This window comes from Diabrotica undecimpunctata, chromosome 5, assembly GCF_040954645.1.
Source record: "Diabrotica undecimpunctata isolate CICGRU chromosome 5, icDiaUnde3, whole genome shotgun sequence".
Lineage (NCBI taxonomy): Eukaryota > Metazoa > Arthropoda > Insecta > Coleoptera > Chrysomelidae > Diabrotica > Diabrotica undecimpunctata.
Genome location: NC_092807.1, coordinates 18,131,628 through 18,158,492, shown reverse-complemented (window position 1 = coordinate 18,158,492; position 26,865 = coordinate 18,131,628). Strand labels below are relative to the sequence as shown.

Below are 26,865 nucleotides of genomic sequence, written 5' to 3'. Positions count from 1 at the left end.
CATAACTTAATTCATGTACATTCATCAGTCTTCACCATCGCCACATTTATTTTTACTCTTTGTTTACAGAAAGTAGTTGTGATATATCTTTAATTTGTGTTTATAAGAAATTTATGTCTTTATGCTACTCGAATCATACTCTCAATAAATATAAGATAATCCCGTTTAATAGCCGTTTTAATCTTTTAATCAGACCGTAATTATGGAGTGCTGCGTATTTTATAACCCAAGAGTTAAAGTAGGTGAGGAGATGAATGTTCTTGCAGATTTTTACAAATGTAACTTGGGGTGTTGCTGAAACGAGATCTGGAGTATACACGAGTTTAAGAAAACGCGATGATTACGATTTATGTACAAAAATAAAGGCAAGTGATAATATTTCGATTTTTGATAGGTGTACAAAAAAGTTTTAGTAAAAGCTTTTTCAGAGAATATAAAATAGTTTTATTTTATTTAATAAAATTTAAATTTTCTACTTAGTAGCTCAATTAAGTAAAAAATAAGCATAAAAAGAGATATAAAATGTAACTTAATGGTTTATGGCAAAGTCATGGTAAGCAGTTCGGGGCAATGAGTCATATATTCTTCTGAGCAGTAAAAGCAATGTTTCAGAAGATATTTTTACAACTTTTTCGAAACTATTACAGCAAAGCTTTATTTATATTTACATTTAATACTGTTTATTAAAATATTGTAATAGTTATCTTCTTCTTAAAGTGCCGTCTCCCTACGGAGATTGGCAATCATAATGGCTAATTTTGTTTTTGAACTTGCTGCTCTAAACAAATCAATCGATCTGCATTGATACCAATCACGTAGATTCTTCAACCATGAGTTCTGCCTTCGGCCAACGGATCTTCTTCCTTGAATCTTTCCCTGTATTATGAGTCTCAAAATTTCATATTTTGGTCCCCTCATCACGTGGCCTAGGTATTCCAGTTTTCTGGTTTATATAGTGATGATTAGTTCTATTTCTTTACCAAACCTCTCCAGTAGTTCTTTATTTGTAATTCTATCAGTCCATGATATTTTTAATACTCTGCGGTATAACCAGAGTTCGAAAGCCTCGATTCTTTTTAAATTGCATTTTTTTAATGTCCAAGTCTCAGCTCCATATAATAATATTGAAAATATATAACGGCGATGGTACGTAGTCTGATCTCCAAATTTAGATTTTTGTACGTTAGGAGTGGCTTCATTCGTATAAATGCTGATCTGGCAATCTCTATTCGCCTGTTTAGTAATAGTTATAGTTTGTAATAGTTATATTTAAGGCAATTTTTATCTAAAAGATGCAAACTACAGCGATTTTTTTGTAAGTAGTGACAGTTTCGCGTATTGTGAATGTGAACATTAGATTGCTTTATTAAATGTGCCCGTTTTCTTTAAAATATCAAAGTAATAATAAAGTAATAATTAAATAAGAGGTTATAAGGTGTAAAACGCTGTCAAATGCCTTCGACAAGTCGCAAAGAGAAATTGCTATACGATTGCCAAGTTCAAGCAACTCAATCACCTCGCTTACAACATTAAATACCGCGTTCATAGTAGAACGAGCACTTCTGAATCCATATTGTGACTTGCTAAAGTAATTATTGGACTCAAAAAATAGGAATAAAATTGTTTGTTTGATAACCTTTTCAATTATTTCCTCAAAAGTAGATACAATGCTTATGGGTCTGTAATTGTCAGTTTTTCAGGAATTACAATAATAATTATCGCATTTTTATTAAAAATTACCCAAAACAAAGCAACGAATGATTACGGATCTACAAATATTTTCTTAAGTCGTCTTTTTATTGTTTTTTATTTATTTATTTAAAATATAATTAAATTAAATAATTGTTATTTATAAACATTATTAAATTTAAGCAAATCAGTTATTTAGTATTAAAAAAATTATTTTTAGAACAAAAAAATCGTATATAAAATATTATACTAACAGAAATTGCAACTTTTTAGATATCTTATATGTAATTTAGTGAAATTAGTGAGTGATTTTGATTTAAAACCATGCCATTCTCTAGGTTCCTCATCCAAAATTGTCGTCTTTGCCACAATTATGTCCTTTATTTTTCCTTTAAGTATTAGGCAACAGATATTCCTCCATGCAAGTCTTCTCCCAATCTGTTCTTATCAAAATATGCTCCAACGTACAATATTGTATTTGAATTTCTCCACTTGATTTATATTTACTTTATCGTCGCGGCGCTTAAAATCTACCGTCGTTGTTTATTTAATGTTTTCTTTAGACTTATGTGTAACGCCCATATTTTATAATTATATTCTAGACTTTTGATCATAAATTCTAAACCGTATCGAGTCCTAGGCTAACACAATTTGATATCAGCTAAACCAGGTAAAAAAATCGTATTTTAACACTTTTTTTTAGTATACATTTTTACAATAATCTGTAACAGAAGTTCATCTTTATTTAGGTCTTTTAATACTGCCCACAATATTATCGCAGGCTTTTTCTAAGTCAATAAATGTCAAATAATGTAATTCCATTCCTACACCTGTTTCTGCTATTTGTTGTAAAATAAATAAGTTAGCTGTACAACAGGAATTATCTGATGTAAATCATTTTATGTTCTCCAATTCTACGCAGATATTAGAACTAAAAAAATCAGAGGCATCAAAAAAAACATCAATTTTCAGCAACTAAAAATAATCAACCCATTTCTTTTGTTCCATTAAATGAATATTCTTATTATGTCTTATCCCTGTAATAAAGAAAAAGCAGAAAGGCTAAACATGCTCGTATTAGATTTTTTGTCTAATGTATGTTCAAATTAATATTTATGTAAATTTTCCTTTGTTTTTTGTTGTGAATATATAAATGAAACACCGTGTATATGAGTACATCATCTAAACAAATCGCCATTAAGATATTTAAACAAGCGTAAACACATAACCACACTATATCGTCTGCGTAACTTTCAACAGGATGTAAGGAAGAAAAGAGATTTCATCTAAAAACGTTACAGGGCGATGATCTGTTCATAACAATTGCTACCACGACTGCGTACACGTATAGTGATTACCGCAAAAAGAACAATTTTTTTAATAATATGTATCGAATCTGTAATAGTGAGCATGAAATTTGAAATTGCGGAGCTGTTATGCCTTCTTTAGACAGCCATCACTAATTGTTTTCATTAATAATAAAGTGAACAGTGGTTTTTTACCACTGGCTGCTATTTCAGGAGTCCCGGGCAGATGAATTAATGATAATAAAGAAACAGTAGCTTGATAAAAGATAAGTGCAACATACAAGCGTTCCTTTTTTTGTTCTTTGTGAGTATAAAGCAATGGTTTTCATTTTATTATTTCTTTTGATATTACGTTTGATTTGGAAGATTGTCTGTCTTATATATTATCAAGAACATACAATAAATCTTCAACAAAATTAACTTAAAAAAAGAAACTACAATGGAATGAGTTTCTTATACTTTAAGTAATAAACCAATAAAACAAAGTAAATATCAAAACCAAATCAAAGAGAAAACCACCAAAAATCAAATAACGATAGAAGATAATATTAAGGCGGGGAAAATTGTTTTAAAAATTAAGAAACATTTAAAGGAACAGTACTAGAAATATTCAATCCTTTTACAGAAAACTCATTAAAGGCAAACCACTACAACATCACATTATTTCTTAAAGTTAAAGAAATTTTTAACCCTCTATTGCATGAATTTATTTTATTTTATTTTTTGACGAAATAAAATAAAATTATATTAAATTACTCTTAATAGATGTATGTAGAATTCACCGATATATATATGGTTTTTTGAAAATGATCCAGTTTTTGAAAAAAAAATGTGTGCCCATTTGGGAACATTATGTATAAAAACTTTTATTAGAACCAATTGCCATACACATTAGATAGATGTATTGTCAGTAACACACTATTCCAAATTGTGAAACTTCTTAAAACAATTACTTTTAGAATGAAAGCATAAATGCACCTTACATTTCTCGCACTGGACCCTTGATTTTCCTTTACAGTTTATCAACTTACATCTTTCCCTGTTTAAAGTCCAGTTTGGCCAGTGTGAAAACTGATCTGTTTGTACATATATATTGGGTCTCGGTTCAATGCATCTTCTTTTGGATGATTGTTCGGGTGTAGAACTTCTAGGACGACCTACTTTTTTTTTTTGTAAAAGACCACTGTTAGTTAGTTGTTCAGCTAGAATTGTTTTGAAATTCAGCAGTGGTATAATCTCTTCAGTTTTTCCAATTTGTTTTTTAATTCGCCTGTCTAATAGCCAAGCATTGACTACTGCTACATCCAGCATATGATAGAAAATACGGTGGTACCATTTTTTACTTTTGATTTTGATTGGATATAATCCCAATAAGGAATCTTGCAGATCCACACCGCCCATGTGCCTGTTGTATTGCTGTACAATGTCTGGGTAATCAATTTCTTTCCTAGTTCTTTCGGTGCGAAAGAATCTTTCCACTTTGGCTGTTGGTTGAGTTCCACAATAATCTGACAGTAAAGACACAATTTTGTTGTCACACCACTGGACTGTATGTACTGCAGTATTCTCATACGTGCCAGAGTGTTCCTGAATGCTACCCCTTTGTAATTTTTTAATTTCCTTCTTTTGCCAACCTTTATAATTGAGAATTCGATTTGTACGGATTGTTGCGATAGAATGTATGCCTCGTTTTGACAAATATGACACCAGTGGTATGCTTGAAAAATAATTATCATAGAAGAGTTTGTGATGTTTATTGGATGGTACTTCTCTGCTCAACCGAACTACAACATTACTAGCAGCTCCCAAATTTACTTCATTCGGTAATTCTGTGTAACCATCTTTTCCAGCCAAAATTTCAAAATTATATGAAAATCCTGAGATTCCTGAGAGAACCCACATCTTGTATCCCCATTTATGAGGCTTTTTGGGATTGTATGACTTCATGCTCGAACGTACTTTGAACGATATAACTTGTTCGTCACAAGATAAGTGTTCTTCTAAAGGTATTTGCAAACACGATCTTTTTATTTGTTCAATCAGAGGCGCTATTTTGTCAAGACTGCGCGTATTTTCTAAATTATTACTAAAATGAAGAAACCTTTTGATTGTTTCAAAACGATTGATAGGCATTACATCTGCAACTTGTGAAATTCTTGTTGTCGGAGCCCAATAGCGTCTTGTAGTAGGTTGTCTTATTAGAGACATCCACAGCAATATCCCCATAAAATTTTCAATTTCTACAGGACATGTGGTAATTGGCTTTTGTGGATTTGTTTGAGCCCTGTATATACAAGTTTGTCGAACTACCTCAATTATAAAATCTGGTGTCAAAAAAAAACTAAACAATTTGTAAGGAGAGTTGAGCTGCAATATGTTGATTGGAAGTAATTCACTACCTTCAAAATGCAGTTCATCTATATTTCGCACAGTTTTTGAAGGATGTCATGTCATTTGACTTTTTTTGCTAGATTTTTGTTTAGTAGGTAGTTCAGTATCCGAATCATCGGTTGATAAATTATCATCTTCATTATCAGAGTCTTGTTGACTGTCAATGATTACTCTGGACCGGGTGGTTTGTGCAGCTAACGGCTCAACATTATCTTCATCAGATAGTTCCGAATCTTCACTTTCAGATGGAATCTGTCGTAACTTATAGGGCTGAATAGTTTTTGCTTTATTGTTGTAAAACGATGTTGGTGGAATACTTTCAAATTCATCCATTTTTTTTCTGAAAAAAAAAGTTTACTTCAGGTTTATTCAAATTAATTTATTTAAACCAATAATGCATTAAATAAGTACCAACTTGATAAAAACAAGCTATAAAATTATAAATTTTTTCAGTTTCAAAATTTACTTTTAGCACACAATGTTCCCGTACGGGAACAATAATAATTTGGGGCAAATTCTAACAACAACAAAGTAAATTTATTATTTCAATATATCAGTAGATCCTTACAACACTTATAAACGCGTATATAATTTTTATTTATCAAACTTACCTTATTTTTAGCTGATATTTGAAAATAAAATACACGTGCTAAACAAACAACTTACTCGAAGGTCACTTCAAACAAAACTGCTATTTATTGAAATAACCGGTGGGTATATCGGCAACACATAATACACATCTAAGAATGAACGTTCCCAAAAGGGAATAAGATGTGTACGCGCTTAAAATTGTCGATAGCAAATACTCATGGAAATTTTATATATTGAGTTCCCGTTTGGGTCCATTATGCAATAGAGGGTTAAGGTAAAATGAAAGGTACTTACGTAAAAAGCATTTAGAATCTGTAGAATAGGAGGAATGGTATAATACATATAAAAGGATCCTTAATTAGACAAAGACGTCAGTTATAGACATAAAAAATACTTACTGGATGGTATTTTCGAAATTATTAGATTTCTATGATCCAATTAGAAGAGATTAATAAATTAGGACAAGCGAATTCTACAGGAAACAGGTATAACTTGGTTTAACCAGGTAGCCATTGGTTTACATTTTCAATGTTATTTTTTCAAATTTTAAAGATGTTTAATTTCAATAAGAGGCGCTAGCTTATTAATGTCTTTTATTGTGTTTTGTGTTGACAATTACTCTTCCATGAGGTACTTATAACCTCCTATAAGACGAAGCTCTGAAGATGGCATGGGACATGCTAAAAGTGCATAGTTGATTGTAATAAAAGTTTTACACACTATCAAGTTTTTTGAAAACATACACCTGTTATCAGTTTGACCTCTATTTTAGAAGTATGTACACACGTACAGTATTTTTTCAATTAGTAATAAAAACGATAAATCTATTAAAGTGTTGACTTGATATAAACCAACTAAAGATTCTGAAATCATATCAGTTCACATACTGATAACCACACACTGCTAAACCCACACTAATACTTCTCTGCCACAAGCTGAACACCACCTGTTGCAACAATTTCTAAAATTTTGTATGTTGAAGATACATTTAAAGTTTTTTAGGCCAAATTTAAAAACATGGTCAAGAGTTATCGCTTTATCTGCGAATTTTTATTTCTACTCGTTGAAAAGTTTTTTACTAATTGCACAAATAACTTATAAACAAATTTGTTTGTATCAATTTTTGTTTTAGATAGATATAATAGTTCCCGAAATATTCAGGATAACAACTTGAAAAATTGGGAAGTGTAAGTGTAGGTTTTTTTTTAACTGATTCCTAAATTTTCCACAACTTTTTCAGCTGATTTCTAATCAAATTTTAGATATAAGCAACTTTCCTAATACCTGTATACAAAAACCTAGGATCCGACTATGTGCAACCAACCTTAAACAGATCAGAGTTAGCTAAAATCTCAGAAGCGACGTTTGCCAACATTGCTATGAGGCACTTTAAGTAAGTTCCGAAATAAAATTAATGAATACACATTTATGCCAGGAGAATAAGTGTTTGTGTCACTGAGTCAGTCAGTTAAATGACAGTCTTTTTGAGTAGTATGGACCTTTTTAACAAAAATTTATATGTTTCCTGCAGTCGATTTTTTAAACTTTAATTAGTTATTAACAAATTAAGGTCAAAAAACGATCAATTTTCGCTATTTTTGCCTATCAGCAAAAAGTGAAGCACTTGGTTTCTAATCAAATTTTAGATATAAGCAACTTTCCTAATACCTGTATACAAAAACCTAGGATCCGACTATGTGCAACCAACCTTAAACAGATCAGAGTTAGCTAAAATCTCAGAAGCGACGTTTGCCAACATTGCTATGAGGCACTTTAAGTAAGTTCCGAAATAAAATTAATGAATACACATTTATGCCAGGAGAATAAGTGTTTGTGTCACTGAGTCAGTCAGTTAAATGACAGTCTTTTTGAGTAGTATGGACCTTTTTAACAAAAATCTATATGTTTCCTGCAGTCGATTTTTTAAACTTTAATTAGTTATTAACAAATTAAGGTCAAAAAACGATCAATTTTCGCTATTTTCGTCTATCAGCAAAAAGTGAAGCATTTGAAACATGGATATCATAAAGCAAATAGCCGAAAGCAAGTTAGTGTAGTTTCATCCATGTAAGAGCTTAAACAACACAGCCTAATGAAACCATCTGTCAAAATAACATCACCTGACAATTAAATTAACGAACACTAATGTTTGTTTCTTGTTGAGTTTGTTGTGTTTTTTAATGATACAGTTTTCACACTATTAAAAAACCTACAAATTATTTTAGAACTGAGGATGCTTTTAAATAATTAAAAAAGCGAAACGTAATCTATTAAGCTAATGAAGTAGTTGACGTCTTTCAACCTTTTTGAATCACTAAGAACAAAATTAAATTGACTTCATTCTAACCAACAAGATTGCTACAATAAAAGATGTCAGTGTAATAAATAAATTTTAAACAGGCAGCGACCATAGACTAATCAGAGCAAAAATCGTTCTAGATCTGAAACTAGAAAGACTAAAATTAATCACAAGACCAAGAGTAACCGGTATAAATAATAACCATCTAAAAGAAAACTCAGATCACTACCAAAGGACAATTGATGAAAGAATACATGACCAAATAGACAGCTCTCAATTAATGAAAATCATCCTTGATAGCAATTAAAAAGTGGAAGACATTATCGAACATATTACAAGGCAAAAATGGAGATGGGCAGGACATGTTGCAAGAATGAAAGACGACAGTTGGACAAAAAAATTGCTTGAGTAGAGACCACGGGCTGACAAGCGAAGCCGAGGAAGACCCCCAACGCGATGGACCGACGACCTCAAAAGAATCGTGACCAATTGGATAGCAGAGGCGCAGAACAGAAGCAGATGGAAAAGTCTAGAGGGGGCCTATGTTCAACAATGGACAACTCAGGGCTGATTGATGATGATGATGATGATCCTTGATAGTGCCAAAGAAATCGGAGGTCCGCAATAACAAAATAAATATAGTAAACTGTCTGATAAAACTAAAATATTGCTAAAACAAAGAAGAGAAGTGAAAGTAAGTAGCAACATAGAGAGAATACAATACACAGAACTTTGTAAGACAATAGGGAAAAATATTAGGGAAGACATAAGAAAATACAATGAAGGGCTGGTAGAAAATGCAATCGGAAACAGGAAAAACTATAAAAACCAAGAAAAGCATTAATCATTGGGAAGAAGCAAATCGTTACTCTAACAGACGAAAACACCAGAATTATAGACAGAAATGAAATAATACAACTCGTAACTAAATTCTACAGCGAACTCTACAAAGCCCCTGACACACTTGAAGAAGTAATCAGTAAGCAAAAATATGTATCAGAAGTCCTTCTGGAAGAAGTAAAATCAACATTTTCAAAAATGAAAAGCGGTAAAGGAGCTGGAATAGATGGTATAACAGTGGAATTGCTTAAATATCTGGAAAATCTTAGCAGGCATATTTACGAACTGCCAAGATCGAGATGAATACCAGACCACTGGAATACAGCAAACATAATTCTCATTCATAAGAAAGATAGCAAAGGGGATGTTAAAAACTACAAACCTGTAAGTCTACTACTAATCGTATACAAGATATTCACAAAGATCATCAACAACAGATTAACAAACCCATTAGATGCTGCACAGCCGAGAGAACAAGCTGGCATAAGAAGTGGATTCAGTACCATAGATCATATTCATACACTTCGAGAACTAATGAGTAGAGCCAAAGAATATGAAATAATGCTAGCATTAACCTTCATAGATTTCGAGAAGGCTTTCGATTCTATATATCCCAAGGCAGTAATAGAAGCTTTGACCAACCAAGGCATTGACAAACCATACATAGAAACTTTAGCAAATATGTACAGACAAGCAAAAGCTAAGGTAAAAATTTATGAAAACACTCCAGAATTTCCCACTACCAGAGGCGTTCGACAAGGAGATGTAATATCACCAAAGCTCTTCACTGCAACTCCTTCAAAGTACGTCAACATTTGACTTTCGAAGTACGTCAACATTTCATAGAGAATCAAGTTAGAGAGATTTAGCAAATATAATGAAGATGAACAGAAATAATTAGTGGGTAAATTGAAATAATTGAATAACTGAATTTAAATCCAAAATGACGTAAATAAATAAATACATATTTAAAGATGTATGAGATTTCACAAACAAAAACCTGTTCACAGAAGGTCTGTACGTAAAATAGGTATACACAGCCACAAAAAGAACAAAATCAAATAGCGTAAAATTATTATCACCTAAAGAATACTAATTATTTCACCAAAAATACCGACATTGTAGACCGTACGATTAGCGTTTTTGTTATTTATTAAATCATTTTAGAACAAGCAGAATTTACATTACGAGCCCAAAATTTATTTCCAAACGCGTTTTTAAATGATGTTCGGGCGATAAAAGTTTGAATAATTTGTAGATTAAAGAAAGGAAATGTATATTTTAGATTCCGAAACAAAATTGAGTGTGAATACATTTTTGTTTATCTCTGTTAAACACCTAAGCCAGGTATCCGTTCTGGTAGTTCCTACTTAATGGGGGCTATTTTATCTTATTTATGTTCTTTATGTCAAGACATTGGTTTTGTGACCTAATTTGGTGACAGTTGTCACAAATAAGATTTATAAACGGTGCAAAATATAAAAAAATAAAAATATAAAATGTGAGTTTATTTTGCATTAAAATGACAACGTTATAACCTAAAAATTATTCGCTATTTTGTGAAAATTAAGTTTAACTACACAAAAACTGTGAATACTGATTGGATAATCTTTATTGTGTCATTTGCACTCTTAGTACTCTTACTTTTGCACTCTTAATCAATTTTAAATACATGCGTATAGTCTAAGTTCCCATGGCAGAATCACTACGTTTATAATGTAGTTAATCAAATTCACATTTTTACATACACACAACCAAACTTAACCCGAGTTAACCAGGTAGCACAAGATTGATCGCCTAAAATGATATCTTCAATACCAAAACTGGAATATTGGAAATTGGCAAAATGTGCTTTCAGACGAAACCAATATTTGTATGAAATCATATGACCGATGAATTCGTGTACTTAGAGGGCGAGGAAGACAAGCAAGAACAGAAACAGCCAGATCACTTCACAGACCCAAAGGAGAAAGTGTTATGTTCTAGGGAAGTAATATGGTCGGTAAAAAATGTCTTTAATTTCCATTCAAACAACTTTAATAGCTCGAAGGTATGTTGATTTGGTTCTAGAACCTCTAGTTAGACTCTGAAAAAGTGCAGTGGGCAAAAGTTTAATTTTCATGCACGATAATGCACCTCCACACACCAGCAAAGTCACTACAGACTTCCTTGAAGCAGGAGATAACGCTATTCTGTGGTGACCTGCTTACTTACCCGACCTTAACCCTATAGAGCATTTTTGAGATATGCTTAAAAAATCCCCAAAACACCGTACAGCTAGTACAAGTTGTTGTTGAAGAAAGAAAACAACCCACCACAATAAAATGTTGACAATTTGTTTAGGAGCAAGCCCACGCGAATTGAAGCTTGCATAATGCCTAGGGTTATTAACAGTGACTACTAAAAAAAACATAAATAAATAAAAACAATTATTTACTACATTAACATTAGTGATGTTTCGATTTCCGAAGTGGAAATTGAAACGTCAATAAACGTACTTTAACCTCTAATTGCGGCTTATTCCCATTTAAATAGTAATTACTTTAAAAAATGACACAAGAAACTATATATATTCTTGTATTTAAACAGAACACGATACTGGTACGTCACGAGTGAGGGGAGTAGGCAGATTGAGACTCCGAACTCGGACGAACTCCAGGAGAATATACACAGTGTATATTATTATCTGAGTACACAACTAAGCTCCTGCGATGTTGCCAATAATTTTATTAGTCGTATATTTTCAAATTTTACAGCAGGTATATTTTGGGTCTTGGAACTTATTTAACTATACATTAATTTAGTCATCGAGGTATTTCAGGAGTGCTTGGTTAATGAGTTAAATATTTTATAATATAAATGGTTAACCGATATATAACTTTATTTTACTTTTATGCTTAATAAGCAATTTATATTACTTGTAATTATTTTTAAACTTAAGTAAGTCTCTATTATAACCTTCGAAAGTTTCCATTTTAAAGCATTAATATTTTTTAATGCATTGGCACTGAAAAAATTATTATATAAATGTACGTACATCGACTAGAGTAATTGTGTAGCAGTTTAAGAAAGTAGAAGCCGCTTCGGTAGGATAATATTTGTTACTATAAAATTATAGAAAACTTTGTACAACAGGGAGATCTTAGTAACTTTCCGATTGCTACAGTTTATGACGGGCAATATTTGTTTCATAAAGTAGTAAAATTTAAACTACAATAATTTACAGAGCTATCTTAAAATTATAATTTTTTATTGTCTAATTTCAATATGTCGGTTTTTAATTCTAGGGAATTTAATATCCCTTTAATAATACATTGGATACACATGAACACATGGAAACACCTAATTTAGCTTATAACTGAACTGTACGAATACACTACTGGACCATTTAAAGTAACATTAAAAGTAGATTGAAAGTTAAATGACAGATTAAGTAACAAAATGGAAGTATCTGAAAAAAAATTTCTTAAACTAATTAATATTGAAGAAAATATTAAAGAGAATCTGTCAAATAATGCCAAATAATGGGCCTCAACCACACAATATGGATATTTAAGATAAATTACAGCTCGTTCCAGAAAGAATTGTAAATATAACATCATATAGAGCTGCCGCATAAATAAGAGCTGCCGATATAGAGAAGAGCTGCTGTAAAAATAAACACTAACAATTTTAATTTTAACTAATTAAATATTTTTGGGGTAGAACACTGAAAATATGCTACAATAGTTACTTTTACATACATTTTTATTTGACGTTTCCATCTCCAAATCGGAGTTTTTTTACAAACACGTGTAATATTGTGACAACAAATTTTTATACCAAAGTTGATGATAATCACATTTTCTTTTTTTTTTATTGCCTTTGGATTGCTTGATCCATCCAGCCACGATAATAATGCTTGAGACTGAGACCTCGGAAGCCCTGAAGAAGACATCAGAGAGGATGTCGAAAGCTCGGCGCAATGAATAGACTGTCATAACGTTATTTCTGTATTTTCTACGTCTTCAGAGAGTCGGGTAGATACAAACTCCTACACGGAAAGCTAGCGAATTCTCCTATTTCCCACTTCTCGGGTGGGGGCCACAAAAAGCGCCATCTATTTTGATTTTTTGAGCTATATGAAATTTGTAAAAGATTTTAGGAGAATCATCTTCGTTATAAATTTGGTTCGGTGGCATTCTCCTCATTATATTTAAGATATAATTATTTTTGCACAAATTAGATGTATTTCCTTCTCTTGTTTTAATTTCTTAATTTCATCTGAGTTTTCAGAATTTCGGAGCTGATTCTTATTTTTACTTAATCTCCATTTTATCGCAGTGATTACATGCTAATACATAACAAATATTATCTAGGAACAGTACAGTCTCCTCTTACGGTTTCTTCAACGACAACAAAAACAGTGGGTCTATTAATTAGATTGAAATCTAATACCTAATCGTATACGAGTAAAAACCTTAAACTCAGTTGACAAAACCTAAAGAATAAAAACAAGTAACCACAGCAATAAACTCTTATATACAATAACGAGAAGCGAACAGTAGATAAAACACCTGTTTATTCAAATAAATCAAATAAATTGCTTTTAAATTACACGACTATAACTTCACAATAAATAAATAGCGACCATTCATCGCTGAATAGGTAAATTATCTTGTTAATTTTTAGTTGCTCTGTAAGGAATAAATAATAAGACTTGTTAACTATGCGACATACATTTATTATATTTTAAAGTGTTTTCAGTAACTAGCAACAGACTATTTTAAGGAGAGATATTAAATATATTTTTTATTGTAATATAACTTGTTCGGTCGCATGTTTCTAGGTATTTATCGATGTACACGCATTTAAAAACGTTCAAGCGCAAAAGAAAAATAGTAATCCTGGAACCTATTATATGTTGATGTGATCTCTAATAACTGCTATCTTTATAACAGTTATTGTTTCTTCTTCTTCTTTTCTTTTTCATTCGTAGTTTTAGGTACGAAAAACGAAAGTCTATTAGTATCAAAAGAACCATATTGATGCAAACTTGAGATTCAAAATGCAAAAGCAGAGTATAGATTCTTTAATCTAGTCTATCATGATCTACAACGCAGACATAAGACCTAAAACTACCAAAAAGAAGATATTAAAAAATAATTGAAATAACAATCCTAAGAAGAAATAACAAGAAAAGCGTTGATAGACGAACAAGAAAGGATGAGATCAGAACCACAGACACTTAACAGATACGACGGCAACATAAATGTGTGTAAGGTAGTAAGAAAAAAGACACATTAATATAATGTCAGAAAGTTTGAGACAAATACCAATCGGCAGAAGAAACACAGGCCAATCTAGAAAGAGATGAAAGTGAATCATTATCATGGCATCTACACTCCCAACGGACCGATTGCCGACCTTTTTGGGCTCTTCCGATTTATTTTTGCAAGGAATCGGTCCGCATTAACTATTTGGTTTACAATTAGTTATATGACTTAGCACCAGTTGGGGATTTTCTTAAAAACTGCTTCTAGATCTTTCTTTTTAGGTGTCTCATTCTTCTGGGTTTTTATGCCTTGATAAATATGACGATGTCTTTTACTATCAGAAGTTCTCTTATTTCGTAATTCATCCATTTTCCATCCATCCAAGTTTAGTGGGCCCGCTATCCGCCAAAATTTTTTTTTCTGTAAGACTGTTATTTTCCTTTACCTTTCTGTGTCAGGCACATTATTTTTGCACTATATACGATTACTGTTCTGTTTGCAGCTTTGTAAATTTGCAGTTTAGTATTCTGAGTCAGCTTGTTATCTGTTAAAATGTTGTTAAATTTCCAGTCAATTACGTTTCTTGCCAGAATTCATTTATTGATAGTTTGTTTCTGTCATTAGTCCTGGTGGTAGTTCAAAAAGGGTTCCTGGTGGACTACAAATATCCTGGCTGAAAAACATTCGCGGCTGGACCGGGTTAAACACACAGACGCTCTTAAGAAAAGCAGAAGATAGAGACGAATTTGCAATGCTTATAGCCAACCTTCATTAGTAGAACGGCACTAGAAGAAGAAGAAATAGGGTTTATATTGTTATTAATAAATGGGGTTACACAAGTAATATTATTTTATTTTAAACCTCTTTTTTATTATTTTATCCGTGCCCAAAGGATTTCTTTTTTCATAATATAGATCACAACTCGGCAAGGTATATTCTATCTGTAGGTACTTCCCTGGCGCCCAAATCTTTACTTTCAGTAAGGATTCTTCACATCTTTTGCGTTACTTTTATTTTTTTAAGTTTATTGTTGTCTTGTTCAATATTCTACTGTCTTTTACAGGCATGCAAATTGGTAGATTTGAGTCTCATGCATTAAGCCTATTTGTTTTATATAGCCGTCCATTTTTATAATTGCCTTATTCGTATTTAGCCCAGTCGTCAGATATTTGACAATGTCTGAAAATGTCAATTTTGGCACCTCAAAAAGAGACAAAAAAATGTCATATATAGCAAAGTGCTAATAAACACTTTTATTCAAAATTATCTTAGTTACATTTTTTATTGAAACAATTTTTGTATGGCGCACATATTCTTGGTAAATCGATTTTTTCCTTAGCCGCCCCCCCCCTACGATGTGGCGTTTTAGGGAGAAGCCAGGGGGTAAAAGTGGTAAACTTTTTTGCCTCTTGTCAATTGGTCCCAAAATTGACAATCTCAGCAAAATTTAGCTTGTTGGTATAATTTTTAGAGATTTATTGGAATTTTCGTTCCTGATGACTGTAGTAATTTGTTACATTAACGTTATTGTTACCTTGGCCCCGACGTGGGCCCCCTTTTTCTAATAATTTACAAGATTGGAATATTTGAAAGGTTTAAATTTAATAAACTAATCTACGGTTTAATCTTTTTTTAGCAGAAAAAATCCAAATATAGCTGAATAGAATGTTGGTGCCGATATTTTGAAGCTGTTGTTACCTTGTTGCTTTATTCTAAGTCTTATAATATAATAATATAATTTTTTTTATATTTCTTCTATAATAATTTTAGTAAACTTGATCTGAATTTGATAATATTTATTGTTAAAAAAACCTTATTAGAATCGTCTTGGAGATAGCTCAAGCTAAATTGTAAAAATTACAACGCAGTAAATAAACATTTATTAGTTCATTCCTGTATTCTTCGTAAATGAAGATCAAATTTTATTGTATAAAACTAAACATACAAAAATTGAATAGTAATATAATAAGATAAGTATTATTCGATTTAATCAGATACAAATACCTTACGAAACGTAAAAAAAGAAAATCGTTTAAAAGTTTCTTTTCGTGGGAGACTTAGTCTGACTCTGACTCATTATAAAGTAGCACCCACCCACCCTCGAATCGTCTCGTATTTTTCCCAGAATCAATTTCAATTTAAGATATCGCCTACTTTCTGTTAAAATATTAATAAGATTAATTAATAAAAACTTACCTGAGTCTGTGTAAGGCCCAAACTGGCCGCCAGTTCGGCCCTTTCTGGTAAGGCCAGATACTGTGTCCTTTGGAATCTCCTATTCAGTTGTTGTAGTTGAAGACTGGAGTATATTGTACGGGGTTTTCGCATTTTTTTACCTTTGCCTCCGCCCGACGGCCGATCCAACGACAGACATTTGTCTGAAATTGAAAAAAATATCGTATTTCAATACATCCGGAATCAAATTCCTATTATTTGATAGCGAATTTTCTTTATTCTGCTTGCAAAAGATTTTTACTCTAACAATACGGTTTTGTACTATATTAAAACATTTAAAAATGCTAGTTTTGTTGATAATGAGGTATAATAATCATATAATCTTAAGATTATATTGGTAATCAGTAACACCCTACATTAGTCAGTCGTCACGTGGTCATTTTGTAAAGAACATACCTATAGTACAAGATCACTACTGCAAGATCACTACGTTCATAACGTAGCTAATCAAACTCACATTTTTACATACATTTAAGAATAGGATAATAGATTGATTGCAGGTTGTCAATCAAAAAGTGGCCGCAAATTGTTTTAATTCAATTAACAGTAATTAATTTTTGAAGAAAAATTTCGTTCATTTATTTTTAAATAAAATACGATGCTCATGTCGTATATAGTATTTTTCATATAAAAATGCGTGCACGTCATTCAAGATTTACGACGTCAGAACCCCACAGCGTTGCCAAAAGCCTATCAGCTTTCTACAGACTATTTAGTTGTTTTGGCATAGCACAATCACAAAACACAACAATAATTAGTTTTTAACGCTATTGATCTAAATTTAATATGTATTTAAAAAAGAATTTATAAACACTTTATACAATTTTACCACACGCTGAACTGTCAAAAAATGTGAAGTATTTTCGTACTAGTTGCGTACAATTGTCTAATATATTTAATTAAAATTATTATTTTGTGGAATATTAGACTTAAAGAGTTATTTCATAAAATTTATATTATTAATAATAACAAATGTTTTTGGTTATTAAATCAATATAATTCTAAAATTCCCAATATAATGATGATTAAATTTTTCTGATTATTATACCATGTTGACGCCTATGAAAGATCGAGCAGTTCCGTATGGGTTTCGTATTATTAGCTGTGTTAGGAAAATTTGAACTCTAACGTTGACGTTCTGGTAATTTTAAATATAAGTGACGTCACTTTATATAAATTGTGACGTGCACCCATTTTTATATGAAAAATATTATATGTATGTTTTTATATCAAATTTGTAGCATTTTTAAATTCTTTGATATGCATTGAAATCAGCCCGTATATGTTAAAATACCGAAGAATATTTTCCATGTATTTCTGTTTCCTATCGTACAAGTTAAAACACCGAAAAAGTATTTTTAATCTTTTTGCGTCGCCGAGGTCGATAATAAAAATATTTTAGAGTTTGTTTATATATTACAGATGTGTATTTCCTCGGTATTCTTTGATCGTTTTCTGCTTAATATTGCGCCTGAGATCGTTGAGAAGGTTTTGCGGGGAAGAAAATTTCATCACTCTCCGTAAAGCCGCTGTCAAGAGCAGTTGGTTCCGTTGTAGTCCAAGTTTAGCTTCAAGTTCGTATTGGATTTTCGTTTTTCACCTTTTTTTTTTCATGCGAACATGTGTAGCAGTGTAAAGTTTTATGTACAGTTAATAAGGATTGGAAGAATCGTTGAACAGTCAAGACGCTGTGAGTGTCGGCGTCAAAAACCGGCAAATTTGTTGAAAAAAGTGAACTATACGTAATGTAATGTGTCAATTTTAAACGAGTAATCACTGTGTTTTATTTTCCATGCCGTCTCCCATCTGAGATATTTGTAAAACGGCGTTTACAACAACTGTGAAGGATAACCACATGTTTCCATTCAGCGCAGCAACTTCCATCCTCGTTTTGTTTGTTCCTGGTTGTCAGCCCAGGCTTTTTCGCAGTTTGGAGATGAATTTGTTCTGTTAATGTTGTGTAAGTCCAGTTTCCACCCCTCAAAATTTTCGTAAGTCCAGTTCCTAACTTCAGAAATTTTAGTGAAATCCATATAACTTTTGTGTTTGATTTTTAAAGGAAAAATAAACATTTTCTTATAATAATTGCTTTCATAAAAATTTAAGAAATTGTAATAATTAAAATTGTAGATATTAGGGTGTGGCCTAGGGCCTAGCTGTCTTATTATTTGTTCTCCTTGAAGATATCCTATACCAATCACGTTACTAACCAGGAGGTCAAAGAGTTGTTAACCACAATAAAAATAGCCAAAATCGAATACATTTGTCACATCATGAGGAACAGCAAAAGATATGAGTTGCTGCAAGTAATTCTATAAGGAAAAGTAAAAGAAAGACGAGGACTAGGAAGGCGAAGGTTTTCCTGGCTGAAAATTCTACGTACGTGGTTCAATACAACAACCACAAATCTTTTCAGAGCAGCCGTTTGCAAAATACAGATTGCCCTGATAGTCGCCAACATCCGAAACGGATAGGTACGACAAGAAGAAGAAGAAACCAGTGTTGGTTAAAAAATGTATATTATTAGCACAAGTGTGCGGTTTATCAACAGTCAGTTGCTACTTTCCTAATAAAAATAATCCAAAAATTAAGTGCCTACCCATGTTTCTGTTGGGTACATGCGATTTTTGATAAATCGTACAAGGTTAGGGCATAATCTCTATCTGTTAAACAAGGTACAATGATACAATGAAACGTACTAAAGTAATTTATTCGTACTTTTTTAACTTTATACATAAATGAATTTACATTAATACATATGTCAAACGATAAGAAATTAAAGTGTCTATTTATAGGTGATTTTTATAGGAATCATTATTTTGCATCAATAATAAGAAAAGTAAATACCCTTAAGAATATTTTATTATAGAATCATGCGGAATATCAGAAATTCCATATTTGTACAATAGATTTGAAAGAAAATTAGTTTGACAGTTGTTTGAAAAAATATTAAATAAATATTTTATACTTATATATTGTTTTATTATTCCTAATATTTTTAACATCTAACATTATTTAAAAGCTAATTTCATATCTTTTAATTCCCACGTTAAAACTGGCTATATTCTTATTTTTTATCAAGTCTCAGAACCAATTGTCTATAAATACTGTAAAATCTTCATGATTTACCCCAAAATAAGAGATAAGGGCTTTTAAAAGATCAATATTTGAAAGGTATAGGTCAAAGCAATATCGACGATGTTAGCTTCCATTCTCGGTTAGGTATTGGGTCTAGTGATTTGGTGAAGACTTTTCTCGCCATCATTATTAGTCTAAAGATTAGAGACTACCGATGTCACACCCTTACATAAGAACTGGAAGTATAAAGGTTCTACATAGCAAGACATTTTGTTCTTCTTAAACATTGATTTCTATGGTAATTAAGGCTTCAATAATATCTTCTATTTGTGACTTATATTCTTCAGTTCGTCTCTTTTGACTTTACGTTTGTGTTCTTAGCCTACATTCAAGATAAAATAATTTTTAAAAAAACTTCAAAATTATAGTCTCTGGCGAACTTAAGTTTATTTTCGTTGAACATGAGATCCATATCATCTTCTACAATTTAACACACTTTATTTGAATTTATTATCGTTTCTGGTTAGTGAATGAGACAGCCAATGAAAAAAGTCCTTATTTTAAACTTTTGTCTTGATGACTTTCTTCATTTTAAGCTCATGCGAAAAACAGCGCATCATTATCATCAAATAATTAGAATACCTGTTGGCAGGGTATGTATGTACGAGGATGTACACCAGCTGAACTTTTCAGAGCAGTTATCTCTAAAGTCCGAATATCTATAACGATTTTATCTTCTTCAAATGCCATCTCCATCGTGCAGAAGACTTTCATGTTTTGACGCAATAGTTTTATGACATCAGAAGTTGTAAGGGACACAACCTCTACTACCACTCTGACGTTACAAGGTGACGGCTTTGATATCAGCTGTCAGAGTCAAGACAGCGCCAAGTCAGCGATGTTTAAGAGACAGTTTAGTGAACCCTTACATGGCGCTGGCTTGACCCTAACTTTTCGGTGACGGAGGAGGTGTTTCTAACCTCCTCCAATCTGATATTATAAGATGGCGGCTGTGACGTCAGCGTCAAGCCAGCGACAAGTCAGCACCAAGTCAGCACCAAGTCAGCGATGTTTAAGAAATAGTTCAGTGAACGCTTACATGACGCTAACAACGCTGACTCGTCAATGACATCAGAGTTGTAGTGGAGGTGATGTCCCAACCGTCGCAACCTCTGCTTATAATTCTCTAATTTATAAATGATTAAATATATCCGTTATTTTTGACGCAGTTGCTAAGATCTTTTCTCCATTCATATGGTATTTCTACGTGGCACTTGTAGTATTATTAAAAAAACCTGCTAGACAACTTGTTGCTGTTTCACTTTACGGTATTCATAAGTTGATACTTCTCCAGAGATATCATCGGGTTTGTCATATCGGAAACAAAAGGTACTAAAGTTGTCGTAAGAGTAAATATGAACAAATTAATAAGAAAATGAAGAAACTCTGAGATTGAAAACTTATTATTTGGTAAATTAGATTAATTAGTTAAAAGAGTTGTTGGTTGCGGTATATTGTAAGAATGCCAGAGAGTTATTGGAAAAAGTATTCTACGGAGAGTTGAAGGGAAGAGCAAGAAACGAACTACGTGAAAATGGATAAAAAACCTACGAAAAGCAGGTATAAAATTATTGGAGAAAAAGATAAAAGAATGTTTAACCAGGGGCTTCTGAGGCCTAAAAGTGTACTGTATAGTAGTTACAATATAAAGAAAAAAAAACAATATTTATTTACAAAAAGTTCAAACAAAACAAAAACTTCCTCCTTATTAAATTAATACGAGATTCTCTAACGTGAAGTTACATTGCAGCTATTGATTCCTTTATGTTTTTATGAACTAATAAATCAATAACCACTATCTAGTAGTGACACCAACGTAATTATTCATAATCCCTTTACTATAATTTCCCGTAAAGCATGAAATTCCTCGGCCATTTAATTACGAAACCGTTATTAAAAGCCAATTTTCTAATTAAGTAATTAGGGTTGATTAATTAATCCTCATTTATTTAATTTGAGGTTATGTTATTTGTGTCAAATTTCCCACCTTCTTCGTCTGTATAAAGCGACAGCTACACCGGCAATTTTAAGACGTCCATAAATATCGTGGTTTAGGATTTCTTTAGACACTTTTACAAATACCGATACTGAAAAGAGGCTTTGTTGCCTTATTGGGGTACTTTAGGAGATTTACGTGACGACAGGTGGATTTATCCGTTTAATTTGACATGAATAATTACTTTTTATTGCTTATGTTTAACAATAAAATGTTAAACAGATATATGCTACATATCTGGTACTTTCTATAAACTATCGTTAGATAAATAAAAAGATTTCGCTTGGAAACTTTCAAGGTTTATGAAGGTAATTAAGAAATAAATTAAGTTGGAATACATTTTTGGTAATAAACGAATAAAATATAAACAACAATCGAATTAAAATAGGGGCAAAATACATCAAACAAAATTATTAAAAACCTTCGATCAATAAAAGGAACTAAAAAGGACATCAACTAACAAGGATCTCCGACAAACGAAATTTCCATAGATCAGAAAAAATAGACAGAATAATCAGGTACCTGTTAGGTGCGTCCACTCATTCTTTGACATATATGACATTATTTGAAAATTATTTTTTACCACATTTCTTTTCTACTCATAGAAACTAATGAAGGGCAAGTATGCCGCTTGCACTTTCACAACAGTTAAACAAAGACAACAGTATGTTCAAGGACGATATTTGATATTAGGAATTTTCAGTTTTGATAATGTAAAAATGAAAGAGTTTTTTTTATAACTAGTTTTTATACTAAATAAATTTTAAATTCATTTTGATGCCTTGAAGTTATATTTTTTTTAACGACTAATCGATACCTTATGTGTTCAATTTCGTGTGGTAATTAAATATTTATTAAATTATTAACGAGAAAAATATCCCAATCTTTAATTAATTTTGGTCTGATAAGTAACCTCCTTTAGAATAAAAAAAATGTTTTGTCAAAAAGTTCTTTTATTTTATTCGATTCAGCCGCCTTTTAGCTCATTAAACATATTCCAGCGATTTTCCAACTTCTTTATGCCGTCCAAATAATACGATTTTCGAAACTCTGTAAAATAGGCGTTTGTTTCGTCAATTACCTCTTAGTTCGAACAGATTTTTTTATTAACGAGTCATCTCTTTAGATTTGGAAACATATAATGATCGAATGGGAGCAAATTAGGACCTAAGCTGGATGAGAAAGCAATTCTAGCCCCAACTCATGAATTTTTACCATTGGCATAACGCTCTTGTGAGGCGGAGCAGTTTTTGGGAGAAACAACATTTTTTTCTTCTGGGTATAGGACCTCTTCTCATTAAGTTCTTGCTTCAATTTGGCCAATAATGGCGAATATTGCTATTTTTTCATTTTTTAAGATAGTTGATTAAAATTAAACGTTTGCAATCCCATAATACAGTGGTCATAACCTTCCTACTGAGCTACTCTTGGCTGCTTCGGAGCAATTTTGCCAGCTTCGGCCAACTACCATGCGTTCTGTTGTGTGTAGTAGTGGATCCAGGTTTTATTAACTATTACCAATCGATGCCAAAAGTCGAAATGATTGCACTTATAGATAAGATCCAAACGCTACTCAGAACACACACAACCATGCTTTTGGGAATGGTCAGCACCCAGCAGGACAATTTTTCCATATTTTAAGCTTTATTAAAAGTATGACTAGTACGCTCTTTACTAATTCTTGCAGCCTCTGCTTAATTCATTCACCTTCATTTTACGATGAGCTTAAACCATTTCATGAACTTCCTTCACATTTTCCGGTCTAACTGAATCAGAGGCCTGTCCAGTACGTGGTTCATCCAATGTAGATATTGGATGGAACCACTACGAAATTATTATACTACGACTAACCACCTAAAGAACTAAATGGTCTAAAGGAGTATTAGTCCCATATTATTTATCCAGCGTTTCTTTTGTTTCCTTCTCAGTTTTATTTCTCAAATAGTAATATTTCTAGGCGGGTAGATATCCTCTATTATCCCGCTAGCGGGTAGCGGGTCCCGCTGACTTCAGCATCCCTACCTATCCGAGAAACCAGACCCAAACTCCAGTATTAACGTACCCAAACCTCAAATTCCTTCCCTATATCTAAAACAAACACTCGCCAACCCGTCGTGTCAGCGTGACGAGTTATGGCTAACACAACCTAAATGAGATTTGAAACAACTCAGGAGTTTGGATTTGGTCCCAGGTGGATGCTCAATCCCACACTTCTAAGGAGGTTAGCCTCCTGGAATCTGGGAGAGGCAAAAACTCATTAAATCATGGAAAGCAACATATTTATATTGCTAGTTTCAATGTCAAAAACCCACAAATCACCTGAAAGAATGGATGAACTAGAAGAAGAACTAACTAAGATCAAATGCCCTTGACTTAAGTGAAACAAGACTACCAGGAGAATAATCTACAATAGTCCAATCTTTTAAATATGTTCTACCAGTTCCATAAAGTGTTCAATACATATGTCGGCAGTGTTCCATTATTGGTCCATGAAAGAATTAAACATCTGGTTACACAAACTGCTGTAATCTTGGAAACTGCTGCTGAAATTAATCGTTTTTAAATTATCATAAAGGTACAGTAATCAAAGTATACGCTCCTACTAACCAATCAACAGATGAAGAAATAGAGCAATTTGGCAAAGACATTTCTAAGGCAAAGAGAGAAAGAGCTTATTTTAAAATAATCATGGAAGATTTTAACGCCAAAATAGGGAAGCATAACACTGGCAATATATCAAATAGAGGAATATGTGGTCTAGGTATTACGATATTACAAACGAAAGAGAAGAATGGTTAATAAACTTCGTACAGGAGCAAAACCTATTGTATGTACACATTTTCAGTATATTAGATAATAGAAGGTGGATCTGGATAATTTGAGACAGGAAAACCAAAAAGAAATTACATATTAGCCAACCGGCATTGCTCTGACTGAAAATCAGACAAATCAGGAAACAGAAAGTATAAGAAATCAGTAAACACTATAAACTAACTAGTATCATGGAATCGTATAGAATGATAGTGACAGTAAGTAGGATTTTGAAGACAAAAACTATTATTGATATTATTTTCCTACGCCCTATTACAAAAATGACTAGTGAATACGGTAATGTATATCTTAACAAACAAAAATTAAAATTAGTCATCCAAAATCCAAATTCTAAATATTTTTCATGCTTTGATTTCAAAAATGGATTCTTTTTTTCATAGTAGTTTTATTTTTGGAATCGATTGTATACTTTTAACTTCAATAAAAAAGATATACACAAAGTCACCTAGAAATCACTAGACGGACTTACAGTAAATATGATAGATCGTGCTATTGTAGACTCAGGACACCAATCAAATATAATAAGCGTCCGCACCAGAAGAGAAGCAAATGCTGAATCTAATCAATACTGGGTCGAAAGTAGGGTAAGGACCAAAATTTTAAACATTTAAAAAAGGAAATAGAATGTAGATGAACGATACAATGTAGAAAGACTCAAAGATACAAACAAAATTAGGGAATAGAAACAAAATATAAACATCAACTAGAAAACAGATTAAACATGAAAACATAAATGAAGAGTAGGAAGGGTGCAAGAACATCATCAAAGAAGCAGCTGAAGAATTACTAGGCATGGTAAACATGGTAAACTAGGCAGGTAAACAAAGAAGAACAAAAAGGAATGACTGTTTTGATGAAATGTGTAAGAAAGAAAAAACAAAACATATTAACTGATGCAACGGGGGCATAGATCCTGACAAGCAAAGGAGAAATATAAATAACTGCCTAAAGAAAAAAAGAAATCCACCGCAAAATGAGAAAGAAAATATGAAAAAATCTTCAAGAACTACAAGAACTAAGTAAGCCAATAGAGATAAGAAACTTTTATCAGAAACTAAACAACAGCAGAACAGAATTCAAACAAAAGAAGTGAAGAGATAGGAAGAGTAATATATTGATAGAGCACAAGAGAAACGAAGATAGGAACAGCTAAATGATACGATAAAAAAAATAAATAGTACTGCAAAAGTAGTACCGTCCTTTCAATAGTTCGTGTATGAATTACGACATTGGGACAAGAAAATAAAAAATAAAATCCACTTGAGTTATTTTCCGACCACGGAATGTAAATATATTCTTTAACAGTTTTATTGATTGTTATTCGCGTAATACTATCCTATCGAAATTAATAAATAGTTCTCATTATCAACCAAGGTGTTTACCGATAGCTATCTTCAATCTAAGCGAAGTAATGGCCCGTACGTTATGAGGCTATTTATGTAATTAATATACCATTATCGTTCCTTTATTGTAATGGCTGATTGACGAAACACAAATACTTTAGGAGCGGGTTGAAATAACTTAAGGATGAACGGAAAAGTTTTGTATGGGTTTGCGGAAGAAAAAAATTATTTACTTCGGTGTTAAATTAAGATTAACAGAAAATCTGGCAAGATATGTTATGGTTATAGTAAAGTAAACGAATCAACGTTCTATTAAATATATAATGCGAAAGGCTGAAATGATATTTTCATGTCAAACAGTTGAATGATCAGCAAAGATCAAAGCGAATGTAACTTACATTCATTATTTAATACTCAAATATCAAATATGCACGTAATTGCATAATATGGTTGAATTTTTAATACTTCACATAATGGTACTCGTAGCGGTAAAGATTTAAAAATTTATACAGGGTGTTTAAGTAATAATTGGAAATATTGTAACTGTACAATCTTGAGCTCAAAATATTAACGTTTAACTCAAATCACTTAAATAAAATGTGGCTCCTTACTGAGTTACAGTGTTTTATTTGAAAATTTAAAAACTATTTGTATCCAGTACTTTAAAATTATTAGACATATTTTTGTTATACTTGGCAGAATGTAGGTACTGTACACCCTACTAAATTAAGTTAAATAAGCGTTTCTGGCTGCCACCAGAGACGTATGTGAGGGGGAAAAGAATGGTTGCCCCTTCCCAAATTCCACACAACTGACGAAATTGCTATTTTAGCGAAATTTTTCGATTTTCCAATACTTCCTTTGTAAATAATATACTAATCATACTTAACTATATAAAGTCATTATTTTTCGTAAGGGTGAAGTAATATCTACTGGTAGACCAACATAC

The 26,865-nt window shown here is 32.0% G+C and overlaps 1 protein-coding gene across 2 annotated transcripts in view; it reads right to left on the bottom strand.

Moving 5' to 3' along the window:
* LOC140441137 (uncharacterized) overlaps nucleotides 1-26,865 on the bottom strand; it is a 303,792-nt gene that overhangs the window by 251,324 nt on the left and 25,603 nt on the right. For both annotated transcript variants that reach the window (XM_072531599.1, XM_072531600.1), the window contains exon 2: nucleotides 16,569-16,750. In XM_072531599.1, the coding sequence (XP_072387700.1) occupies nucleotides 16,569-16,750 (182 nt within the window). The remainder of the gene's footprint in view (nucleotides 1-16,568; nucleotides 16,751-26,865) is intronic.